This window comes from Ambystoma mexicanum, chromosome 6q, assembly GCF_040938575.1.
Source record: "Ambystoma mexicanum isolate Mex_15411 chromosome 6q, UKY_AmexF1_1, whole genome shotgun sequence".
NCBI classification, from domain to species: Eukaryota; Metazoa; Chordata; class Amphibia; order Caudata; family Ambystomatidae; genus Ambystoma; species Ambystoma mexicanum.
Window position 1 is genome coordinate 296,416,939 of NC_090937.1, and position 20,234 is coordinate 296,437,172.

General features: G+C 42.3%; 1 protein-coding gene across 1 annotated transcript in view; it reads right to left on the reverse strand.

Annotated features, from left to right (window-relative positions):
• The window catches only part of LOC138515503 (PI-actitoxin-Avd5a-like), a 218,879-nt gene that overhangs the window by 64,910 nt on the left and 133,735 nt on the right, over positions 1 to 20,234 (reverse strand). Inside the window, exon 2 of the mRNA XM_069630312.1 lies at positions 2,468 to 2,635. Within this exon, the coding sequence (XP_069486413.1) occupies positions 2,468 to 2,635 (168 nt within the window). The remainder of the gene's footprint in view (positions 1 to 2,467; positions 2,636 to 20,234) is intronic.

Sequence of the window (20,234 nt, forward strand, 5' to 3'; positions counted from 1 at the left end):
ACATTTTCTTAAAGAAGAATTGGCAAAGCCATATAGTTTTGACTGATGTATTGGCTTCGACATCATAGCCCCAGGTGCTCACACAATTCACCAGCCACTGCCGTCATACGCACAGGGAGTGCCATCATATGTCAGGTAGCCACATGATATGCTCTGGTATTCACAACATATGCCAGTCATTGGTGGCTCTACGAGTTTTCATAAACATCATTTTACTATTTTAAATGGGGATCCCCCCATTCTCTCCTCTAGCCCACCCCAAACCCCTTTAATCCCACCCACCCCCGTATCCCCACATACCTATATGCAGGCATGTAATTGGTCAATCTTGACCAAAAGTGCACAAGTTTAAAATGCCAACTATGAAAAAAAGTATTATGGCCGTTGGTATCAAATGCTAAGCAATGTATTTAAAAGCACTTTCAATGGCGTATCCTGAAGTTTTGCTTTTAATACATTCTAGATATTCACACCATGGCCTTGTAGTGCCATCATAACCCCAGGCAATTGAACTGCTATCGTCCAATCCCCATCACCGCCCAATACCTAGGCACTGAAACTATTATCATGAATATGCGCCGCATTCCTCTATGACCGGTTGGCACTGCAGTGCCAGAACGCTGAAAGCCCTCTTCACAAAGCAACGCCATCTTCTATTTGGTCCAGTTAGCAAAGAAGGTTCATGAACAATTGCACTCAGTCAGCATTGCGATGCCGGAGTTCATTATGTGTATTTAGGACAGCAATGCGTGTTACATAATTCCCACTAAGCACAGTAAGGCCAGATGCATTTATGCCCACTTATCAGAGCATTATGCTCAGTTAGTGCAGAAAGGCCACACTCCATTATTCTTAGTGAATGCAGTGAAACCAGACAGCATGATGGCAATCAGGCATAAGAAGCCCATATTCCGGATTGCCCAGTTAGCACTGCAAAGCCTTATTTCATCGGGCTATGTGTGTGTGGTGGTTGAAGATGTATGTGTGTATATGGCGTTGACATGAGATTGGTGTGTGTGTGTGTACAGGGCTGGGGACATTATGTGCAGTGCTAGGGATGGTAGAGTTGCACTGCGGTGCTGGGGTGGTGTATATATTCAGTCCTTTAGGTGGTGTGTACTTAGGTAGTATGTGTTTAGTGAAATGCTAGGGACAGTGTTTGGGTGTGTATTTATTGTGGGGGCTCTCTTTATGTTAATTGCCGTGGAAGGGGTGTGTGTTTGCAGTACAGTGTCAGGGGCATCACGTGCTGTGTGTAAAGTACTCTGCTGGGTTGCTTATGTGCACTTCAGTTCTGGAAGTGTGTGTGTGTGTGTGTGTGTATGTGTGTGTGTGTGTGTGTGTGTGTAGTGCTAAGAGTGGTGTGAACACACTGTTGAACTGTGGTGCTGTGTGCAGTGCAATGCTGAAGGGTGTGTGTGTGTGTGGAGTGCTGGGGCAGTATGTGTTTGTGTAGGTGTTGCAGCTCTGGGAACAGTGTGAAGAAATGCTTCAGTTAATTTCTCATTCTCCTTCGTTTAATTTAAATAAGTTGTTAAATAGAACGTGCCTATCCATTAGCAGCAGCCATCCTGCTTTTAAAGTGCTTAAAATGTAGAGAAAACCAGCATTGCCAATAGGTCTAAGTTTTTAAATGACTGGTAGTACAAATGTGACAAGGATGTTGATCTTTTATTTCAATTTAATATGTATATGTTCAATTATTATTTTCCTCATCTTTACTCGCAATTACTTTTGGGAGGTATTATGGTGGTGCTTCCATTGGGTTAAAAAAATAAAAAATAGCTGATAAAAGTTCAGGTATTATGATTAATTAAACTATTATGTTTTTGTTTTTGGAGTTTGTTGTAATTGTTAAATTGCTGTTTGTACGGGAAGTATTCTGGGATGAGTTGAAATTCATATTTTCTCTGTTAAATTCACTGACATTCAGAAGAGTTTTTGAAGGTAGTCTTCAACATTTAATTCAGATTTTGGAGCGTCTCTCCAGTGTGAACTTGAATTGACCCACTTCACCTTGCAGGGTAACCATATTAATATTTAGTATTAGTTGTTTATCAGTACTTTTCTGATGTTTTGAACTTGTAGAGGAAAAGGTAATTTGAAAAGAATCTATACAAATGTTATCTATATACATTTATTCCACAAGGTGTTATTGTTTTTCACTTTTTGGTGTTATATATACCTCAGTCACTGTTGCAATAATCGGTAAGTGCTTTTTACTTTTGGCATTTTAAACTGGGCTAGTTGATGCCACGGGTGGACCTACTAGACAGTCTGCTTGTTTATCAATAATATCTGGTATGTTATTTGTAGGAATTGTACTCATTTTAGTTTGTGAAGTGGTAACCATGATGTTGTCTTTAATTATGTAATTTCTTCAATATTCTGTTTTAGTTTTTTTCAAATAAATGTCCGTCATCTACTCACCTCATGTCCTGGATTGGCGCACGAAAGAAGGACTTACTTGACACCACTCATCACGTGCCCGTTCACACTCGACGAAGAGACAATATGGTTTCGGTTAATTGCAGGCGATTCCACTAGATGGTCCAGAGCGGCAGCTAAATTTCTTGAAGTAGCTCTGGCAAAAGCCAGTGACATTACTTCATCGCCTGCAACAGCAGCAAGAGACCTTCAAGGAAATTCGAGAGTGGTGTCGTAAGTTCTGGGTCAAATTTCTTAGAAGTAGCACAAACACAGTTCACCACAGCACAGATTTGTAAAAAACCTTAAATAGGTTAACAAACAAAAAAAAAAAAGTTCATTATAGCTTGTTATTCTATGGCACCAGTGTCATCTGCTAATGCTAAAATTTTATAACACGTGTTCTTGTTTTGAATGTATATAGCATGTTTAGTGGAACAATTAGCATTTAACCAGCATTACTTTGATTTCGTTTTGATATGACGTAATTGCCTAATCATTTCATTACAGAGGTCTTGAAAGAAAAAACATCTTGAACTGTAAAATAAGAATTAGTTACATAAGTGCTTTGGCCAGATTTCATAACTACACCATATATCAGAATAAATGACACCATTTGACTTTACAAATAAGTATAGTATAGTTCACAAGACAAAAGAGAATTTACTAAGGCAAGTACTTAGCCCAGGGGTAATTCACACCAGGCACAACATCCCTATTTAAAGAGTCTTATGACTCAGAACCACCATTCTAACAGCCAAACCGGTAAGGACTGACTTCGCCCATCAACTCAGAAAAAAGAATTCACCACACAAATGGCCAAAAATATCTCAATCTAGCACACCACTTTTATCAGGCACCCATACATGCTCATCACACATTCAAGTAGGTAATGCAATACACGATGCCCTGAAACACTTCTTGCATTATACTTACACCATCAATTTACAGGTGTTACTTACAACACCTGAGATGCCTAAATCAAGCTCATGAAACTTTACAGAATACCAGCCAACTTGCACCTGACTCCTAAGACCACATTATGTCATGACATAACTCGTGACATAATATACAATATCCCACAGAACAGCTTCCTTCCTTTCTGTCACTGGTGAGTTCTCAAATGCCTCTAGATATACCCCTTTACCACAAATGAGGGCAAGTTACCAGGGATTATCCAAAAATATATACATATTTTAATATTTATCAAAAATCACATCAATTGACAATACATATATTTAAAAACAATAACATGATCATAGTTCATCCTTACATTCATATACACATATACATGTGATTCATACGACAAAGAAAGAGGCACATCTAACCCAACCCCTTCTGTGCCTTAGCAGAGAGACACTTGATGTCTCTACTGGAACCCTGCGTAGTGGTACCCCCTTAATTTAAGATGGCAAAACAATGTGCCTACACTTCAACCAATGTGTTTCTAGAACCAACAGTGATTTATGGAAAAAGATATCAAAATTAATTCAAATTGCATTCCTTGTTGGTGCTGTCTTCAGGGCATGTTCATCGTATGACATCACAGGATTTAGCCATATTCCCAACATTCTACAAAAACAAAACAAAAAGAAAGGTCTAAATACCATGGTTCCTGTAACTTGTGACATGTCAAAACTCTAGAGGCACCCATCACACCTTCACCTTTACACAATTTTAAACAGAAGGATCCATTTATTTCAGGTGTCATCAATACCCGTAGGGGAATGTTTCCCTTGAATTAATCTATTCAATAGTTTCAAAATTAGAGGCACACACTCTACCTCGTGTATTCTTTAATGTACCATTTTACTGATTGTAACTGTTTAATGTTATCACTTATATCAAGGTACTGTCATTCATCATTACCAATCTCAATCCTGCAATGGCCTGATGTTTCCTTTCCTTAAGTATGCTCAATGGAAAATGCTTGATTCGTTCAACCAACCCATAGGAAAATACTGCAGAGGAAAAAGAACCACCAATCATAATGTGTGAGAGTCAAAATCACTACTCCCAACTACATGACCACACTGTTACGCTCACCTGGTATCCACAGGGAGGCCACCCAGCCAGGTTACTCACTGGTATGCTTCTCAGCCTTGCCCAGATGTGGTCTGCGGGGAGGGTTCTGCCTGAAAATACAGGAGGACTATGTTCAAGTCTGACCAACCGGGGTAAGTATCCTCCCTCCACCCCCGTATGATTTCAGCCCCTTTGGGCCCTCTCCTCACCTTGTAGTAGAGTTAGGCGTGCTCTCCGTCCTGCCTTCTTTGCAGGGGCACGTTGTCTTTCATGGGCGTGTGTGGTCCAGTTACTTCACTGACGCCGGCCCGTTTGATATTGTCCAGTAGGTCTTATTGCAGTTCTTTAGTTTTGTTGCTATCCTGCATGCCTTTCTTTGTTTAAAATGTCTCTTTTTTTCTCCCTTAGGTATGCAGAGCTTCAGCGCGGCGAACTGGCTTGGTTGAGCCCCGCTGATAAATGATGGTGCATTAAGAGCGCTATGATACTGTAAGTAAGTGCTATGCGCAGCGCTGCAAAGTCTTGCCTTTTCTAACCTGTGTTTTTCTTCCTTGTAGGTCGCGGCGTTCTTCAGCGCGAGTGGAATGTCCGGAGTGGTGCCAGCCAAGAGGCGAGTAGCCAGGTAAGCCTTTTGAGCAGTTCGTAATTTGCAAATGTCTCTACTGCTTTCTTTAATGTTGTCTCTATCTTCCTCTTTCAGGTCGTTCTGTCCGGGAGGTGTGCAGATTCGAGGAAGCTGTTCTCAGTAGCTGCGAGTGGCTAAAGATGAAGACTGCAGGTAAGATGCTGCTGCTCATGATGTTCCTTTTGTCTCCTTGCAGATTCTGCTTCTCCGAGGTTTGATGGAATAGCTGGAAATGGTGAGCGTCACGTGGCAAGCTGCAAAGTAACGCAAAGCGTGTTGTCTTGCTTGGGTGTGGTTTAAATAGCCCCAACAAAATAGTCCAGGTAAAGTATTCCCTAGGCTAACACACCCAAAACACTAGACAGCATAGCTTGTTTCCTAAGAACCAAGCTACGTGGATGCCTCCATGTTGGCTGACAACACAATAAGTAAATCCCAAGCACTGTTTCTCATGGTGTATGAGCCTGCCGCCATAGGCGCCAGGACTGGCCCCAAAGAGGGTTTTGGAAGAGGATGCCAGGCTCTAGAGGCACGAGTCCTGACTCCACCTGGCCAATGGGTTTGCCAGAGGGGGTTTTGGGCGAAGGACGTGACAGCACTCCCCTTAAGGCCCCTCCTATGGTGTTCCTTCTGTCTGGCCACGGTTTGGTAGGGAAGTTCCGATGGAATTTCTTGATTTGATGTGGTGCGTGGATATTCTCACTGGGCTCCCAGGATCTATCTTGTGGTCCAAATCCTTTCCAATCGACAAGATAATATAGCTTGGTCCTACAGTATTTAGAGTCCAAGATATCTTTGACTTCGAATTCTGGTTCTCCATCAACAAGTATGGGTTTAGGTGGTGTCCCAATCCGTGTGCCGGGTTGCATTGGTTTCAGGAGGGACACATGAAATACCGGGTGGCTTTGTAGATTAGGTGGTAAATACAGTTTCACGGCTACTGGGTTGATAATTGCCTTAATGGTATAGGGTCCTAAGAATCTGGGATGAAAGGTCCGGGTTCCCTTGATGGGTATGAATTTAGCGGCTAACCAAACTTTGTCTCCTACTTGATAATCAGGGGCCTTATTCCAGTGCTGGTCAGCAAATCTCTTTTGTTTTTCTTTGGCATGAATAAGATGTTCCTTTGCCCTTTTGAAAGCCTGAGTAATGATTGTGTGTAGAGTCTTTACTACTGGCATTTCCAAGCTGGCTGGAAGGTCTAGTTCAGAGGTATGTGGATGTCTGCCATAAAGGGTATAGAAGGGCGTTTGTCCCGTGCTTGAATGCAAAGAATTGTTATATGCACATTTGGCTATCCATAGTAGGTCTTTCCAATTCCTTTGTTCGTGGTGCAGCATGCACCGTAAATATTGCTCGAGTGTTTGATTGGTTCTCTCGGTTTGGCCGTCCCTTTGGGGATGGTGACTGGTAGATAGCCAAACGTTGATCTGTGCCATTGCACAACATTTTTTCCAGAAGTTAGAGACAAACTGTCTGCCTCGATCAGAGACCAGAACCAAAGGGAAGCCATGCAGTTTAACCACGCCCTCCAGGAACACTTTTGCTTAAGTGGCTGTGTCTGGGAGGCCTTTGAGAGGAATAAAATGGGCCATCTTCGAGAATAAGTCCACAACTACAAGGATGGTGTTGAACCCTTGGCTTGGAGGTAGATCAGTGATGAAGTCAAGTGAAAGAGTGTGCCATGGAACTGGAGGAATGTCCAATGGTTGTAGGAGACCAGATGGTTTTTGTTTCTGTGATTTATTTTGTGCGCAGACACTGCAGGAGTGAACATAATGAATGATGTCCTTACGCCAGGTAGGCCACCAAAAGTTCTCTTTCACCTTAACTAGGGTTTTGGCGATCCCAGGATGCCCTTCGATCAGTGAATCGTGATAGTTTGAAATAATATGCTGTTGTAATTCCTTCTTGGGTACGTATAGGCGATTTCTAAAAAAGGGTAGATGGTCCTTGATGGTATATTGTTCTCCTTGAGTTTGCCATGCGAGGAAGGCATCAGGATTCATTGTCCGTTGGATTTCTTTTCATAGTTCTGCTTGTGTTAAGGCTGTCGTGATACCCAAGAGTTTGTCTTCAGGTATAATAGGTACTGGGTCTGGAGTTGTATATATCATTTCATCTTTTCCCATGCAAGATAAGGCATCCGCCTTTCCGTTTATGACTCCTGGTTGAAATGTGATTACATAATCATATTCGGCGAAGAAAAGGGCCCACCGTAATTGGTGCGAGGACTGGGCTTTGGCTGTTTTGAGATATTACAGGTTTCGGTGGTCTGTGATGACTGTAATGGTGTGTCTGGCCCCCAGAAGGTAGTGCCTCCAGGCTTCAAAGGCGGATTTGATAGCCAGGAGTTCCTTGTCTGTGATGGCATAATTCATCTCTGGAGGTGAGAACTTTTTCGACCAGAAGTCCACAGGATGTAGCTGGCCGGTTTCCAGGTCTCTCTGCGAAAGGACAGCCCCCATTACGAGACTGGACGAATCAGTTTCAAAGACATAAGGGAGGTCTGGACGAGGATGTCACAGGATTGGAGCAGAGGTAAACCTTTGTTTAAGTTCCTGAAAGGCTTCTTCTGCTTCTTCGGTCCAAGCAAACTTTTTCTTGTTTTTTCATAATAGTACTGTGATTGGGTGCACAACCTGAGAGAAGTCTGGGATGAACCGGCGGTAGATGTTCGCAAAGCCCAGCATGCTTTGTACCCCTTTCAGAGACGTCAGTGAAAGCCTTTTCAGAATGGCATCTACCTTGTGCATGTCCATTCTGATGCCGCCTGGAGTAAGGATAAAACCAAGAAACTCTACTTCGGTGACGTGAAAAAAGCATTTTTCAAGCTTTGCAAACAAGCAATGTTGACGGAGCTTGGTGAGGACTGAACAAACGTGCCTGACATGATCTTGTTTCGAAGCTGAGTATACTAAGATGTCGTCTATGTACACTAAGGCGCACACATCAATGAACTCCCTTAAGACGTCATTCATGAAATATTGGAATGCCACAGGAGCGTTGCATAACCCGAAGGGCATGACTTGATATTCAAGCAAGCCGTACTTAGTACGGTGGCGGGTTTCCATTCATCTCCTTTTCTGACTCGGACAAGGTGGTACGCTCCTCGAAGATCCAATTCGGTATAAATCTGGGCATCTTTAACTTGGTCTAGCATCTCAGGGATAAGTGGCAAGGGGTAGCGGTTCTTCACGGTGATCTGGTTCAATGCGCGGTAGTCAATACAGGTTCTCAAGTCTCCTTCCTTTTTCAGTACGAAGAACAAAGGACTAGTTGCGGGGGACTTCGAAGGACAGATAAATCCGTTTGCAAGGTACTGGTCTAAATGGGATTTCAAATGAAGGTTTTCCGGTTCTGTGAGAGCGTTGATCCGGCCGCAATGGATTTGTGCACCAGGAACAAGGTCGATCTGACAGTCATAGGGCCTGTGCGGCGGCAATGTATTGGCTTGGTCCTTTCGGAAAACATCCTGGAAATCATGGTATTCACTTGGCAAGGTATTAGTTGCCCCCAGGGTTGCTACTGTCGCTCCGGGAGTCATGGGGATACAGACGTCGGGTTTCTCCTCTTGGTAATAGCAGGCAGGGGAGCAGTCACCGGGGAAGGTTAATTTTCGTGCCCGCCAGTCTATCAAAGGGTTGTGAGCAACCAACTATGGCATCCCTAGTATTAGCCTGAACTGAGGTGCCCTGATGAGATCAAATGAAATAGACTCCCGATGTCTGTCCTGGCACAGCAAGGTTACCCTGGCTGTGCACTGGGTTACTGGTCCGGAAGCGATTTCTGTCCCATCCACGGTGGTTACCTTGTCCATAGTTGGCTTAGAACACAAAGGAAGCCCCACCTCTGCTGCCAGTTCTTGATCAATATCATTTCCAACTGCTCCGCTATCGATGTATGCTTCAATGGCATGCATTCTAGACGACTGTTGGTGGTTAATTAAGATTACTGGTATTGCAAAGTGCGAGGTCAGCAACTCTTTCTTCTCACTCGACAAACTGACCTCTACGTTTGTCAAGCTTGGTAGTTTTCTGATTCCTTGACTTCATCCTTCTTTGTGGCCCGACTGTTCTTCTTGGGGGTTTTACTGGACAGTCCTTCAGGAAATGTCCTGTTTTCCCACAATACAAACAAAGTTGTTGTCTTCTTTTGTCCCGCTCTTGTTTTGTTAATGGAGGCTGTATTCCTCCAATCTGCATGGGTTCTACAGCATTTTCAGGTACACAGGGTGTGTTTTCCCTTGGCCGAACATACATGGTCCGAGGATCCATCTTAGACCGGTCTGCTTTTCGGTCCTGCAACCGGTGGTCTAGCTGCACAACCAGATTTATGAATTCGGCACAGTCTCTGGGTGGATCAACCACCTGGCTAAGACGTCCTTTAATTCACCTCGTAAGCCTCGATGGAATAACGTGGTTCTTTTGTTTTCTGGCCACCTAGCTTCGGCAACCAGTGTGTTGAAGGTAGCAATGTTCGTGAACAAGTCCTGATTCCCCTGTCGGAGGGACAAGAGTTCATTGTCTACTGCTTGTTCCTGGGTATGGCGAGCAAAAGGTTTTTCCATTTCTCTCTGGAACCCCCCAAAGTCATGTAATAGAAGATTGTCATGGGTCACCAATGGCACCAACCAATCTGCTGCACTACCACTCAGGTATGATAAGACAAAAGCTACCCGAGCCTGGTCGTTTGGGAATCCTCCAGGCCTACAAAGAAAATGAAGGCGACACTGATTAATGAATGCTGCATACTTCCGTGGGTCGCCTGAGAACCTTCTGGTGGTGCTAGGGGAACTGTTCCAGGTAATGTGATCTGTACCGGAGTGGAGATAGTGGATCTGCGGATAATATGCGAGGGATAGCCTCAAGCTTTTAATCTGGCAGACAGATCTTTGCTATTTGTGTCAAAGTCCTCTTTGCGGCTGCAGTTCCTTCGAATACGTAAGAACTGCCCGAAAGGTACATTTTGCCATAAACTTTGCGGATGGAAACTATCGAAGAGTAATAAGGTATTTTTGTCTGTCACTTTTCTAAATAGCGTGGCATATTATCCGCAGATCCATGAAAAGGGCAAGGAATACCAACAGACAAGACTGTCTGGTGACACAACCATGAGTGAAGGAAGATAAGATAACATGCTTTTCCACTTTCTTGCCTATCAACAACGAGATCCGCAGATGTATACTTAAACATTGGAGTACGATTAACACAGAAGATTTTGCCATTAACAAGCCATGCTTCGCATTTAGGCGTATGCCTAATTTAAGAGATAAATTGGTCCATATATTTAGAACACCAAAGGATGGGAGCGACAATACTCAACTGAGGCTCTGGAATTTACCACCTGTAGTAGGTCATTTTAAATGTGGGAAATGCTTGGTGTGTAATTTGACAACCAATTTGAAGAGCGTTGACCTGAAAGGCAGGATATGGAACTTAAAAAGCTTCACCAACTGTAATTCAAAATGGGTTGTGTACGCCATAAGATGTCCATGCGGTCTCCTGTACATTGGAAAAACTAAGAGACCTATTCGGCAGAGGATCTGCGAACACAGGTGCTGTGTCAAGAATGGCGTAGCGGACAAACCGCTAGTAGCACATTTGAAGTCGGCCCATCATAGCTCAGATGACATTTATTGGTTCATTATTGAAACGATTCTTCCCCAACCCAGAGGGGGCAATAGGGACCTAAAACTGAGGCAGGCAGAACAGAAATGGATTTATTCTTTAAACACTGTTAAAGAAGGTCTGACTATCTCCATAGAATGGGCGCTGTTCATCCATCATAAAAAATAAAAAATAATCGAGAACCCATCTGTTCTGTTCAAGATAGGGTTAATGTGTCAGATACAATACATGCAGGGTCCTATCCCTGCTCCAAGATGGCGGACGTTCACACGCTGCAAATATATATTTATAAAGGCGGTACGGGCACCGTTTTTTCTTCATAAAATATTGAAATACCTGACACACATGCCCGTGCATCTACATTCAATGGATCTAATACTTTATGGATCGTACGCCCAATTTCATCTTATTGGGATTACGCTAAGTTGCTACCCTTTCCAAGATGGTGGGCACAAATGCGTTGTTAGAGACAGGCACCTACAACACAGCATGGTCCGTCCTCACAGAACATGCTATTTGAAGCATCACGTGAGGAGTTTAGTAGATCCCGCGATTCTCGGAATCAGGTGATACGTGGCCACAAGGAAGTGAACTGCCAGTGGAGTAATCGGCCGTTCACAGGTGAGGCGCAAGCAGGCAATTTTTTCTTGCCGTTATGAGTCTGAAATATCAAGGCTTAACCCCATTTTACCGATGTCTCATCGGCTTTCCAAAGATAAGATTCCCAGAAGACGTGTGTCTCACAGACGTCCGACTGCGATATGCGACTAAACGATTTGCACGCCTCACTGCCAAAAAAACAGTCCCCGCATGAGCGACTGTAGCGGGTAAGCATCTGTCTGCTGACCCAGTGTGGTCATGTAGTTGGGAGTAGTTATTTTGACTCTCACACATTATGATTGGCGGTTCTTTTTCCTCTGCAGTGTTTTCCTATGAGTTGGTTGAACGAATCAAACGTTTTCCATTGAGCATTCGTAAGGAAAGGAAACATCAGGCCAGTGCAGGATTGAGATTGGTAATGATGAATGACAGTACCTTGATATAAGTGATAACATTAAACAGTTACAATCAGTAAAATGGTACATTAAAGAATACGAGAGGTAGAGTGTGTGCCTCCAATTTTGAAACTATTGAATAGATTAATTCAAGGGAAACATTCACCTACAGGTATTGATGACACCTGAAATAAATGGATCCTTCTGTTTAAAATTGTGTAAAGGTGAAGGTGTGATGGGTGCCTCTAGAGTTTTGACATGTCACAAGTTACAGGGACCATGGTATTTAGACCTTTCTTTTTGTTTTGTTTTTTGTAGAATGTTGGGAATATGGCTAAATCTTGTGATGTCATACGATGAATATGCACATATGAAAAAAATAATAAGTGCCCTGAAGACAGCACCAACAAGGAATGCAATTTGAATACATTTTTATACCTTTTTCCATAAATCACTGTTGGTTCTAGAAAAACATTGTTTGAAGTGTAGGCACATTGTTTTGCCCTCTTAAATTAAGGGAGTACCACTAGGCAGGGTTCCAGTAAAGACATCAAGTGTCTCTCTGCTAAGGCACAGAAGGGGTTGAGTTAGATGTGCCTCTCTATTTGTCCTATGAATCACATGTATATGTGTATATGAATGTAAGCTCTAAGTAAGCTGTTGAGCTGTTGGATACGCTGCCGGAGACCGCATTTGGACCACGGTTCATTCTTTGGGTGCTTGTAAGGACAAGAGGAAGCGCTATTCTTTATTGGCGGCGAAACGCCCGTCTGACTGGACTGTTTACATTGGACTTCCATTACCAGAAAGCTGTGCGACCTGGAGCCACGCCCCCCGCCCTCGCAGCCGCGTGCAAACTAGCTACTAGAGCAGGGCTTCTCGCGCACGGCGCGCATGCACGAAGTAAGCTCTAAGTAAGCTCTTGAGCTGTTGGATACGCTGCCGGAGACCGCATTTGGACCACGGTTCATTCTTTGGGTGCTTGTAAGGACAAGAGGAAGCGCTATTCTTTATTGGCGGCGAAACGCCCGTCTGACTGGACTGTTTACATTGGACTTCCATTACCAGAGTAAACATACTTATTTTGGAGAGCCGTTGTTGTTGTCTCTCTGGCTTGGGTCACTTTACTGTTTGTGTGTCTTGCTTTTCTCTTGTGGGCTGGGCTGTACTCGAGTGGGCTGGGTCGGGCTGGGCTCTGTCCCTGGGATCTACTGTGATTGCTATTGGAAGGAACTGAGCGACGGGGTCCTGAGTGGGTCTTTTCTTTTTTGTTGTAGAAGCTGTGCGACCTGGAGCCACGCCCCCCGCCCTCGCACCCGCACGCAAACTAGCTACTAGAGCAGGGCTTCTTGCGCACGGCGCGCGCACACGAAGTAAGCTCTAAGTAAGCTGTTGAGCTGTTTGGCTGTGAGGTTGTGGGGGGGTGGTGGATCCTGGTACGTGCTATGTGTTACTAATAAGCTTTGACCACTGAATCTGAAGAGAAGGGATATTGTGTTTGTTTAAAGGCTGATGTATTGGTGGGTTACATTAACATCAAGGGTTACTTTAACATCAAGGTCAGTCCGTTGGTCATAGTCAGTGTGGTGTTCATCTATACGGCTGGCCTAATAGGAGTGTAATATCACATTATGGGGAAAAATAAGCTTTCAGCTCTTCGCAAAGACCATAGGGCGGATTGTTTCACAGCTGTCAGCACACGCAGAGCTAGCCTGGCACGAGCGGCAGCGGTTCCTTTTCCGCCTCCTTGTGGTGACGAAGAGGAACTGCTCCTATGTGCGCAGGATTGCTCAGCAGAATTAAGGAACATGGACGATAATATAGACCCTTCTCAACCTATGTTTGGAGATGATGCAAATGAAGCCCCTCATAATAACTCATCTCAGGGGGATATTGTGGCTGAATTGGAAGATCTTACTAATACGCCAGGTATCTTTATTTCTGAGGATCTTCTTTCGGACCCCATTTATGACATCAATATGGGGATTCCAAATGACTTCCCTCCAGGTGAAGATCTGTCAATGATGCTAGGTATCTTCAATCGGGCTATTTTGACAGAACTACGAAAACAGAATACTTTTTTAGCCACAATTGTAAAATCAGTTGATAATTTTCCGAATGCTTTATCGGCTTCACTTATACCTGTTATTAAATGTATTGAGGCACTGCCTAAAGGCGTATCCGATATAATAATGCCAACTGCTAGGGAGGATATGGCTGCGTGGGGGGCGGATTTGAAAATCTTATGTAAGTCGGATAAGCATGGAGCTGGGATGAGTAATGATATCTCTCCAAGCACGGTTATTGAACCAACAACCAAAGATAAAAAGCTAATCCCCAAATTTTCGGAGATTGTGGCCAATACATCAAAAAAAGATCTGCAGGTCTCTAGTGACCTTAAGCCGAATGTGCTGCCGGAAGGTAACGGTACAGCTGATGGTTTGGGGATGCCCAGGCCGCAATCCAGAGCAGCGAAAAATAAATTGGCAAAAAAAATAATAATAATAAAACCAAGAAAATAGACTCAAAAAATAAAACATCCAGAAAATTCATGAGGGATTTGGATATGAAACATATGATTGAGGAGGATGCCTTGGATGCTGTGATCTATGTGGCATCTGAAAAAATTGATTCGGAATCTATTGCTGTAGTAAATGAGATTGCCCCGGCTATGCAAGAGCCTTTGAATTAATATGAGGATGGGACGAATGGAATGTATGAGGTTATGAAAAAGAAAAGAAAAGGGGTTTCTGCTGTAGAGAATTCAAGCGTACTGGAAAAGGGTCTGAATTATATCTTTAAGATATTCAAAGGATCTGTGGGGAATTCGGTGCAGGTTTTGGTCCCTCAGGTGACAAAGGAGGTTCTTACTAAAGACATAAAGGATATGGTTATTGAGCAAGAAAAAAACTCACGTTCCTCTAAAAGACGTGGGGTGCTCTGTTAAGCCACGTACAAGACCTATTGTACAATCTGTAAATACGGGTCTATACCACAAAGACCCACTTACTGGAAATACCTTTCCATTTAGTAATTTTATGGTAAGCAGAGATACCCGGAGGGATAATGACAAGTGCGTTATGTCACAGGAGGGCAAAGATGGTGTACATATCCCCAAACCCAGTGAATCTCAGGCTAAGGTGGAGGATATTCTTAGAAATGTGCAGGAATGGATGAATGAAAATATAAGGCTGAAAGAAAAAGAGAGAATAACGGATCTAATTGATAAAAGTTGTGGTACCAAGGATACAGGAATAAGAGTATCTACTGACACTTTCAAGGCTAAGGCCACGGACGAGGTAACCTTGCCTAACGATTCAATGGATCCAGACATGTATTTGAAGGTCAATGAACATGGTCTTGTGGGTGAATTATTGAGAAATGTGAATGAGACGTTGGAAGAAAATAAAAAGGATACAGGAACAAGAGTATGTACTGATACTCTCAAGGCTAAGGCCACGAACGATATAACCTTGCCTAACGATTCAATGGATCCTGGCAAGGAATTGAAGGTCAATGAACATGGTCTTGTGGGTGAATTATTGAGAAATGTGAATGAGATGCTGGAAGAAAATAAAAAACTAAGGAATAAAGATTGTTTGGTCAGGGGGCATAAAGAAGATAAAGGAACTTTGGACAATGAGATGAATGAACTGGTTTACCGAGCCTATGTTAGGGGTGAGGTAAAGGAGTGTAATGAAAATGTTTTGTATGATACTAAATATGCACATGAGCTCAGATCGCCAGTGTTTCCGAATCTACCAGGTCTGATTTTGTGCTCCGTATTTAAAGATGAAAGAAATCAGCCTTTGAACAGACCGTACATTTTATCTTTATTTTCTGCAATACCTGAACTAAAACTTATCACCTCGGCCGATATCCACCTTGTGGATTTTATACACAAGGAAAGGCTTGATTTTGTAAGATTGGTAATTCCATCGCCCCTGGTTAGATCGATGTTATTGAAGGAGGTTGAATCACTTTAACATATGGGCCTTGACCTTTTCGCCTTCAAAGATCAATCTAATTTGATAAATGTACCAGAGAGAGGTGGGTTAATAGCTCAGGACAGTAATGGGCAGGTTATACCTCCTTCTTTCCACAGATCAGAAGAGACGTCAGAGAAACAAGATTGGAGATGGCTGGCTTTGTCCTTGAGAGATGCTATTAATAATCTAAAAGAACTTGGTAAACCTGCATAGTTACCACTCACAATTTGAAGTTGATATGTTGGAATACTCGCAGTAATTTCAATCTTTTTAATAACGAGTCTCTTATCAACGAGTTACAGTCTTTTGATTTAATCTTACTACAGGAAACATGGTTAACTGCGCGGATGGGTTGGGAAGGCTTTGTTGTGGAAGACCTATGCGCTACTAAAGGACCGAGGGGTAGACCCAAAGGGGGTTTGCTCACGGCCACCAAAGAATCCTCGGGATTGTTAATGCTAAATAAGTGGAAACAAGGTCAATCGTTCCTTATTGCTGCTTATATGGTGGGAAATGTTGAGCCGAGCTTCCCTCTATTGGTGATAAACGTTTACTGGAATGCTAACGAATACTCTGACCACGAGTTGGAAATTGAGCTAATTGACTTGGGAAAACTTATTGATAAGTGGTGCATGGAGAATAAAGATGGGGAAATTATCATAGCTGGTGACCTAAACGCCGATTGTAGCGTGGATAAGCTATCAGGAGAAATGCTGTACCTTAAGATAGCTACCTGCAGTAGCGGCAGCGCAAAGCTATGAGGTTTTTTATGGCTTCGTTTTGCCAATCTGTGGGGGCTTAAATTGATCTCAAACAATTACCATACCTGGTACGCAAGAGGGAGCGGGTCTATTATAGACTATATATTCTTAACTGCCAAATTAAGTTTCGCCATTTTAAATTTCGAAGTGAAAACCGCTAATACAAGTGACCATTGTATGTTGATGGTAGAGTTGGAATTTAAAATCACTGTGAAGACCCCTAAGAGGTACAACAAAGAACTGGTGGTAAACACTGCAAAGAGCAGATTAAACTGGACATTTAATTTAACTACGAAATTTACTTTAAACATGATTGCGGAATATGAAAAAACCAAGTTGGAACAACGCCTGTGTATGTTCTCAGTAAAAGAGTTTGATAACACAATAAGATCTAAAATTAAGCATCTCTCGGAAAAAAGGTCTGGTAGAGTTGCCCCATCAACTTATTATAAGCACTCTATGGACACGGAAGTTTATGAGAGAAAAAGAGAGCTTAATAGAGAGCTCTGCAAATTGCGGAAACTGTGTTCGTTAGAATCTGGTATTGGGGATAGAATTAGACAACTAAAGCAATCCTTTAAAAATTGGCTGATTAGCCATAGAGGTATCATGGCTCAACGCGACGGTGAAAGGATGTTGGGGGCCATGAGAGGGGCCTCATCTAAAAATTTTTGGCTATTGAACAATAATGTGGACTCGACTCAAATCGTCGATATGGTAAATCCCATTCCTGAAGCATCCTGGGCCGGTCATTTTGCTAAGGTTTACAAGTTAAATCATCGATGCTCTTCACCTTGTGCCGAGTCTTCCACTTCCTGGTCATTGTCTTGTGAGGTAGATTTAATCAGAAGTCTGATAATTAAATCCAGAAATACGGGTGCACCTAGCCTTAATAACCTCACGAATAAGGTATTAAAGTCTAACCCCCTCGCATGGGCAAAAATACTATGTATACTATTTAAAGATGTGTGCATTTCCAAAACTATCCCACAATCCTGGAGGGTGTCGGTAGTGATTGCTGTATTTAAAAAGGGCTCCAGATTAATGCCCTGTAATTATCGACCTATAGCCATTGCAGACTCCGAGTCTAAAATCTTTGCATCTCTGGTATTGCTTGATGTACAGAAATGGATGGAGGACAATCAGATCCTTAGTATTAACCAATTGGGTTTTAGGAAAAATTGTGGTACGGAATGTGGTGGATTAGTCCTTAGATGCCTGCAAAGCAAAACCCTGAATGGGGGCTCGCGATCCACTTTTGTGGCATCGATGGATCTTAGTAATGCATTCGACCTAGTTGATAGACCTACTTTGTGGTACAAATTAAAATCCTTAAATATCCCAAATCACCTTCTGGATATTATGATTGAGTTATATACGGACACTAGTTTAGTCATACGTATGACTTCAATGGGTGATCTCTCTTCACAGATTTCTACCATTAATGGGCTACGTCAAGGCTGCATGTTGGCCCCAACGATTTTTAATCTCTATGTTAGCGGTGCTCATCTTGCTTTTCAGAAGGGGGGTCTGGTGTCTCCTAAGTTGAATCGAAGGGACATCTCTTGGCTGGCCTATGCTGATGATGCTTCAGCGTTTAATTAAGGCTTTTGAACTGTTTGTAAGTAACTTATACTTGAAAATCAACCCGGCTAAGACAATTATAATACGTATGGGACATGCAAACAAGAAGCAGGATTTATTTACCCGGTTCTGTGAGGGCAAACATATTAGGTCTGAGAAAGCCTTGAAATACTTGGGATACTGCTTTATTGGTTTTGAATCTGTTACATTATTTAAAAATCAACTCAGGACCAAAGCAGAAGTTGCTCTTAGACAGATGAGAATCCTTGAAAAGAAGTTTGGAGGCTTCACTTTGATTCCCTTAAGGGAGTATTATTTAAGAAAAGTGGTGCCCAGGATAACTTATGGTTTAGAGATCTGTCCATTTGACATTTCGGATTTTTTGAAATCATTGGAAGGTATTATATGGAGGGGGCTGTTATTCTTTCTGCCCAACTGTATCCCTATTGAAGTATTGAGGTATGAACTGGGGCTGCAATCTCTCCACGCGGTGGTGGCAGTAAAGAGACTGAGGCTGTGGAGAAAATGCAAAGCACTTGGGATTTCTAACTTTTATGTTGAAACAGGACTTGATTTAACATGCCCTTTTATGATTTCTTTAAACAATGAAATGGATAAGATGATGGAAGAGATAGCGATTGCCAAGTGTACCGCTATTAACAAGCCTAATAGATGCAAACAGATTATCTATGGAATGGACTGGTCACTGACTAAAAGTAAAGTTTTTTCTTCGAAACTGTATAACCATGTTCATTCCTTTTGGAAATTTTCGCCGTTTATAGAGCACTATCTGATAAAATATCCGTCAAGAACTTTCAGAAATAGCTTTATGAGGTTCAGGTTGAATGTTTTGCATACACATTTTATACTAAATATAAGAAATCCTGGATGATAAAAAAATGGTGTAGATTTTGTATGGTTCTGGAAACTGAGGAGACCTTAGAACACATCATGGTAAGATGTCCTTCGTTGATCAATCAATGTACTGAATACTTTTTAGAATTTTTTGATAATATTTTATGTACTGACCCTAAATACATTTGGTATAAGATGAGAAATGGTTATTCGCCCAGTTTGATTATGCGTGTTATTTCTTTTTTTAAAATAAATTGTGAATTAAGTTAATCTATTATTGGGTTAGGATGTTTCTTTATTTTGCTCGATTTTAATGTTCATACTTTTTTTATGTGTATGTTATATCATGAACTGTTTACATTTTGTGAGTATTATCTCTCCAAGATTTTAATGTTCTTGGTTTGTTTGGTGATAATTTTGTAAAGGTTTATGATAAACCATGTACAAATAAACAAATAAAAAAATAAAAAAAGTATATGAATGTAAGGATGAACTATGATCATGTTATTGTTTTTAAATATATGTATTGTCAATTGATGTGATTTTTGATAAATATTAAAATATGTATATATTTTTGGATAATCCCTGGTAACTTGCCCTCATTTGTTGTAAAGGGGTATGTCTAGAGGCATTTGAGAACTCACCAGTGACAGAAAGGAAGGAAGCTGTTATGTGGGATATTGTATATTTTGTGTAATTTTTGTCCTCACCCACACAGCCCCTAAAAAGAGGACTTTGTAGCTCTAGATAGCTGATAACTCGTGATATGCCAAAAAATCAGCATTCACTGCCACAAACACACACTAAATGCCATGAACACACCTCCGTACACACATACTATATTTGACATACACTCTCCCTGACATCCCTAGAAGCCAGAACACACCCCGTGGCGCACCCATCTCCAAAGAGGGACTAGCCCACCAGCACACCCAGATCTAACTCCATCAAACGGACCCACTGCCATATCACTCTTACGCAGCAGGTACACATCAAGGCAAACGGGCTGCACAAGTGCTGTTAATATTATTTTTATTAGTCTATTCAAGTGTGGACCTACTAGGAAGAAAAATAGTGTTTTACATGTCATAAGGGGAAGGGCATGGTTGAGGGAAGCAGCGATACAAGGGAGAGGGGAGCTAAAAACAGTGGAGGGGGAGGGCGGTCAATTTGGCCGCAAGGGATCTACAATGAACCAGGGGAGGAAAAGTGGTGGGAAGAGCACTCAGTTTCAGGTTAGATTGGGAGTGGATGGTGTGTAAGTCTAGGTGTTAGGGAGGAGCCATTCCTTGAAGAGGAGAGTTTTGAGCTCCTCCAGGATTCTTGCTAGCATTATGCCTGGC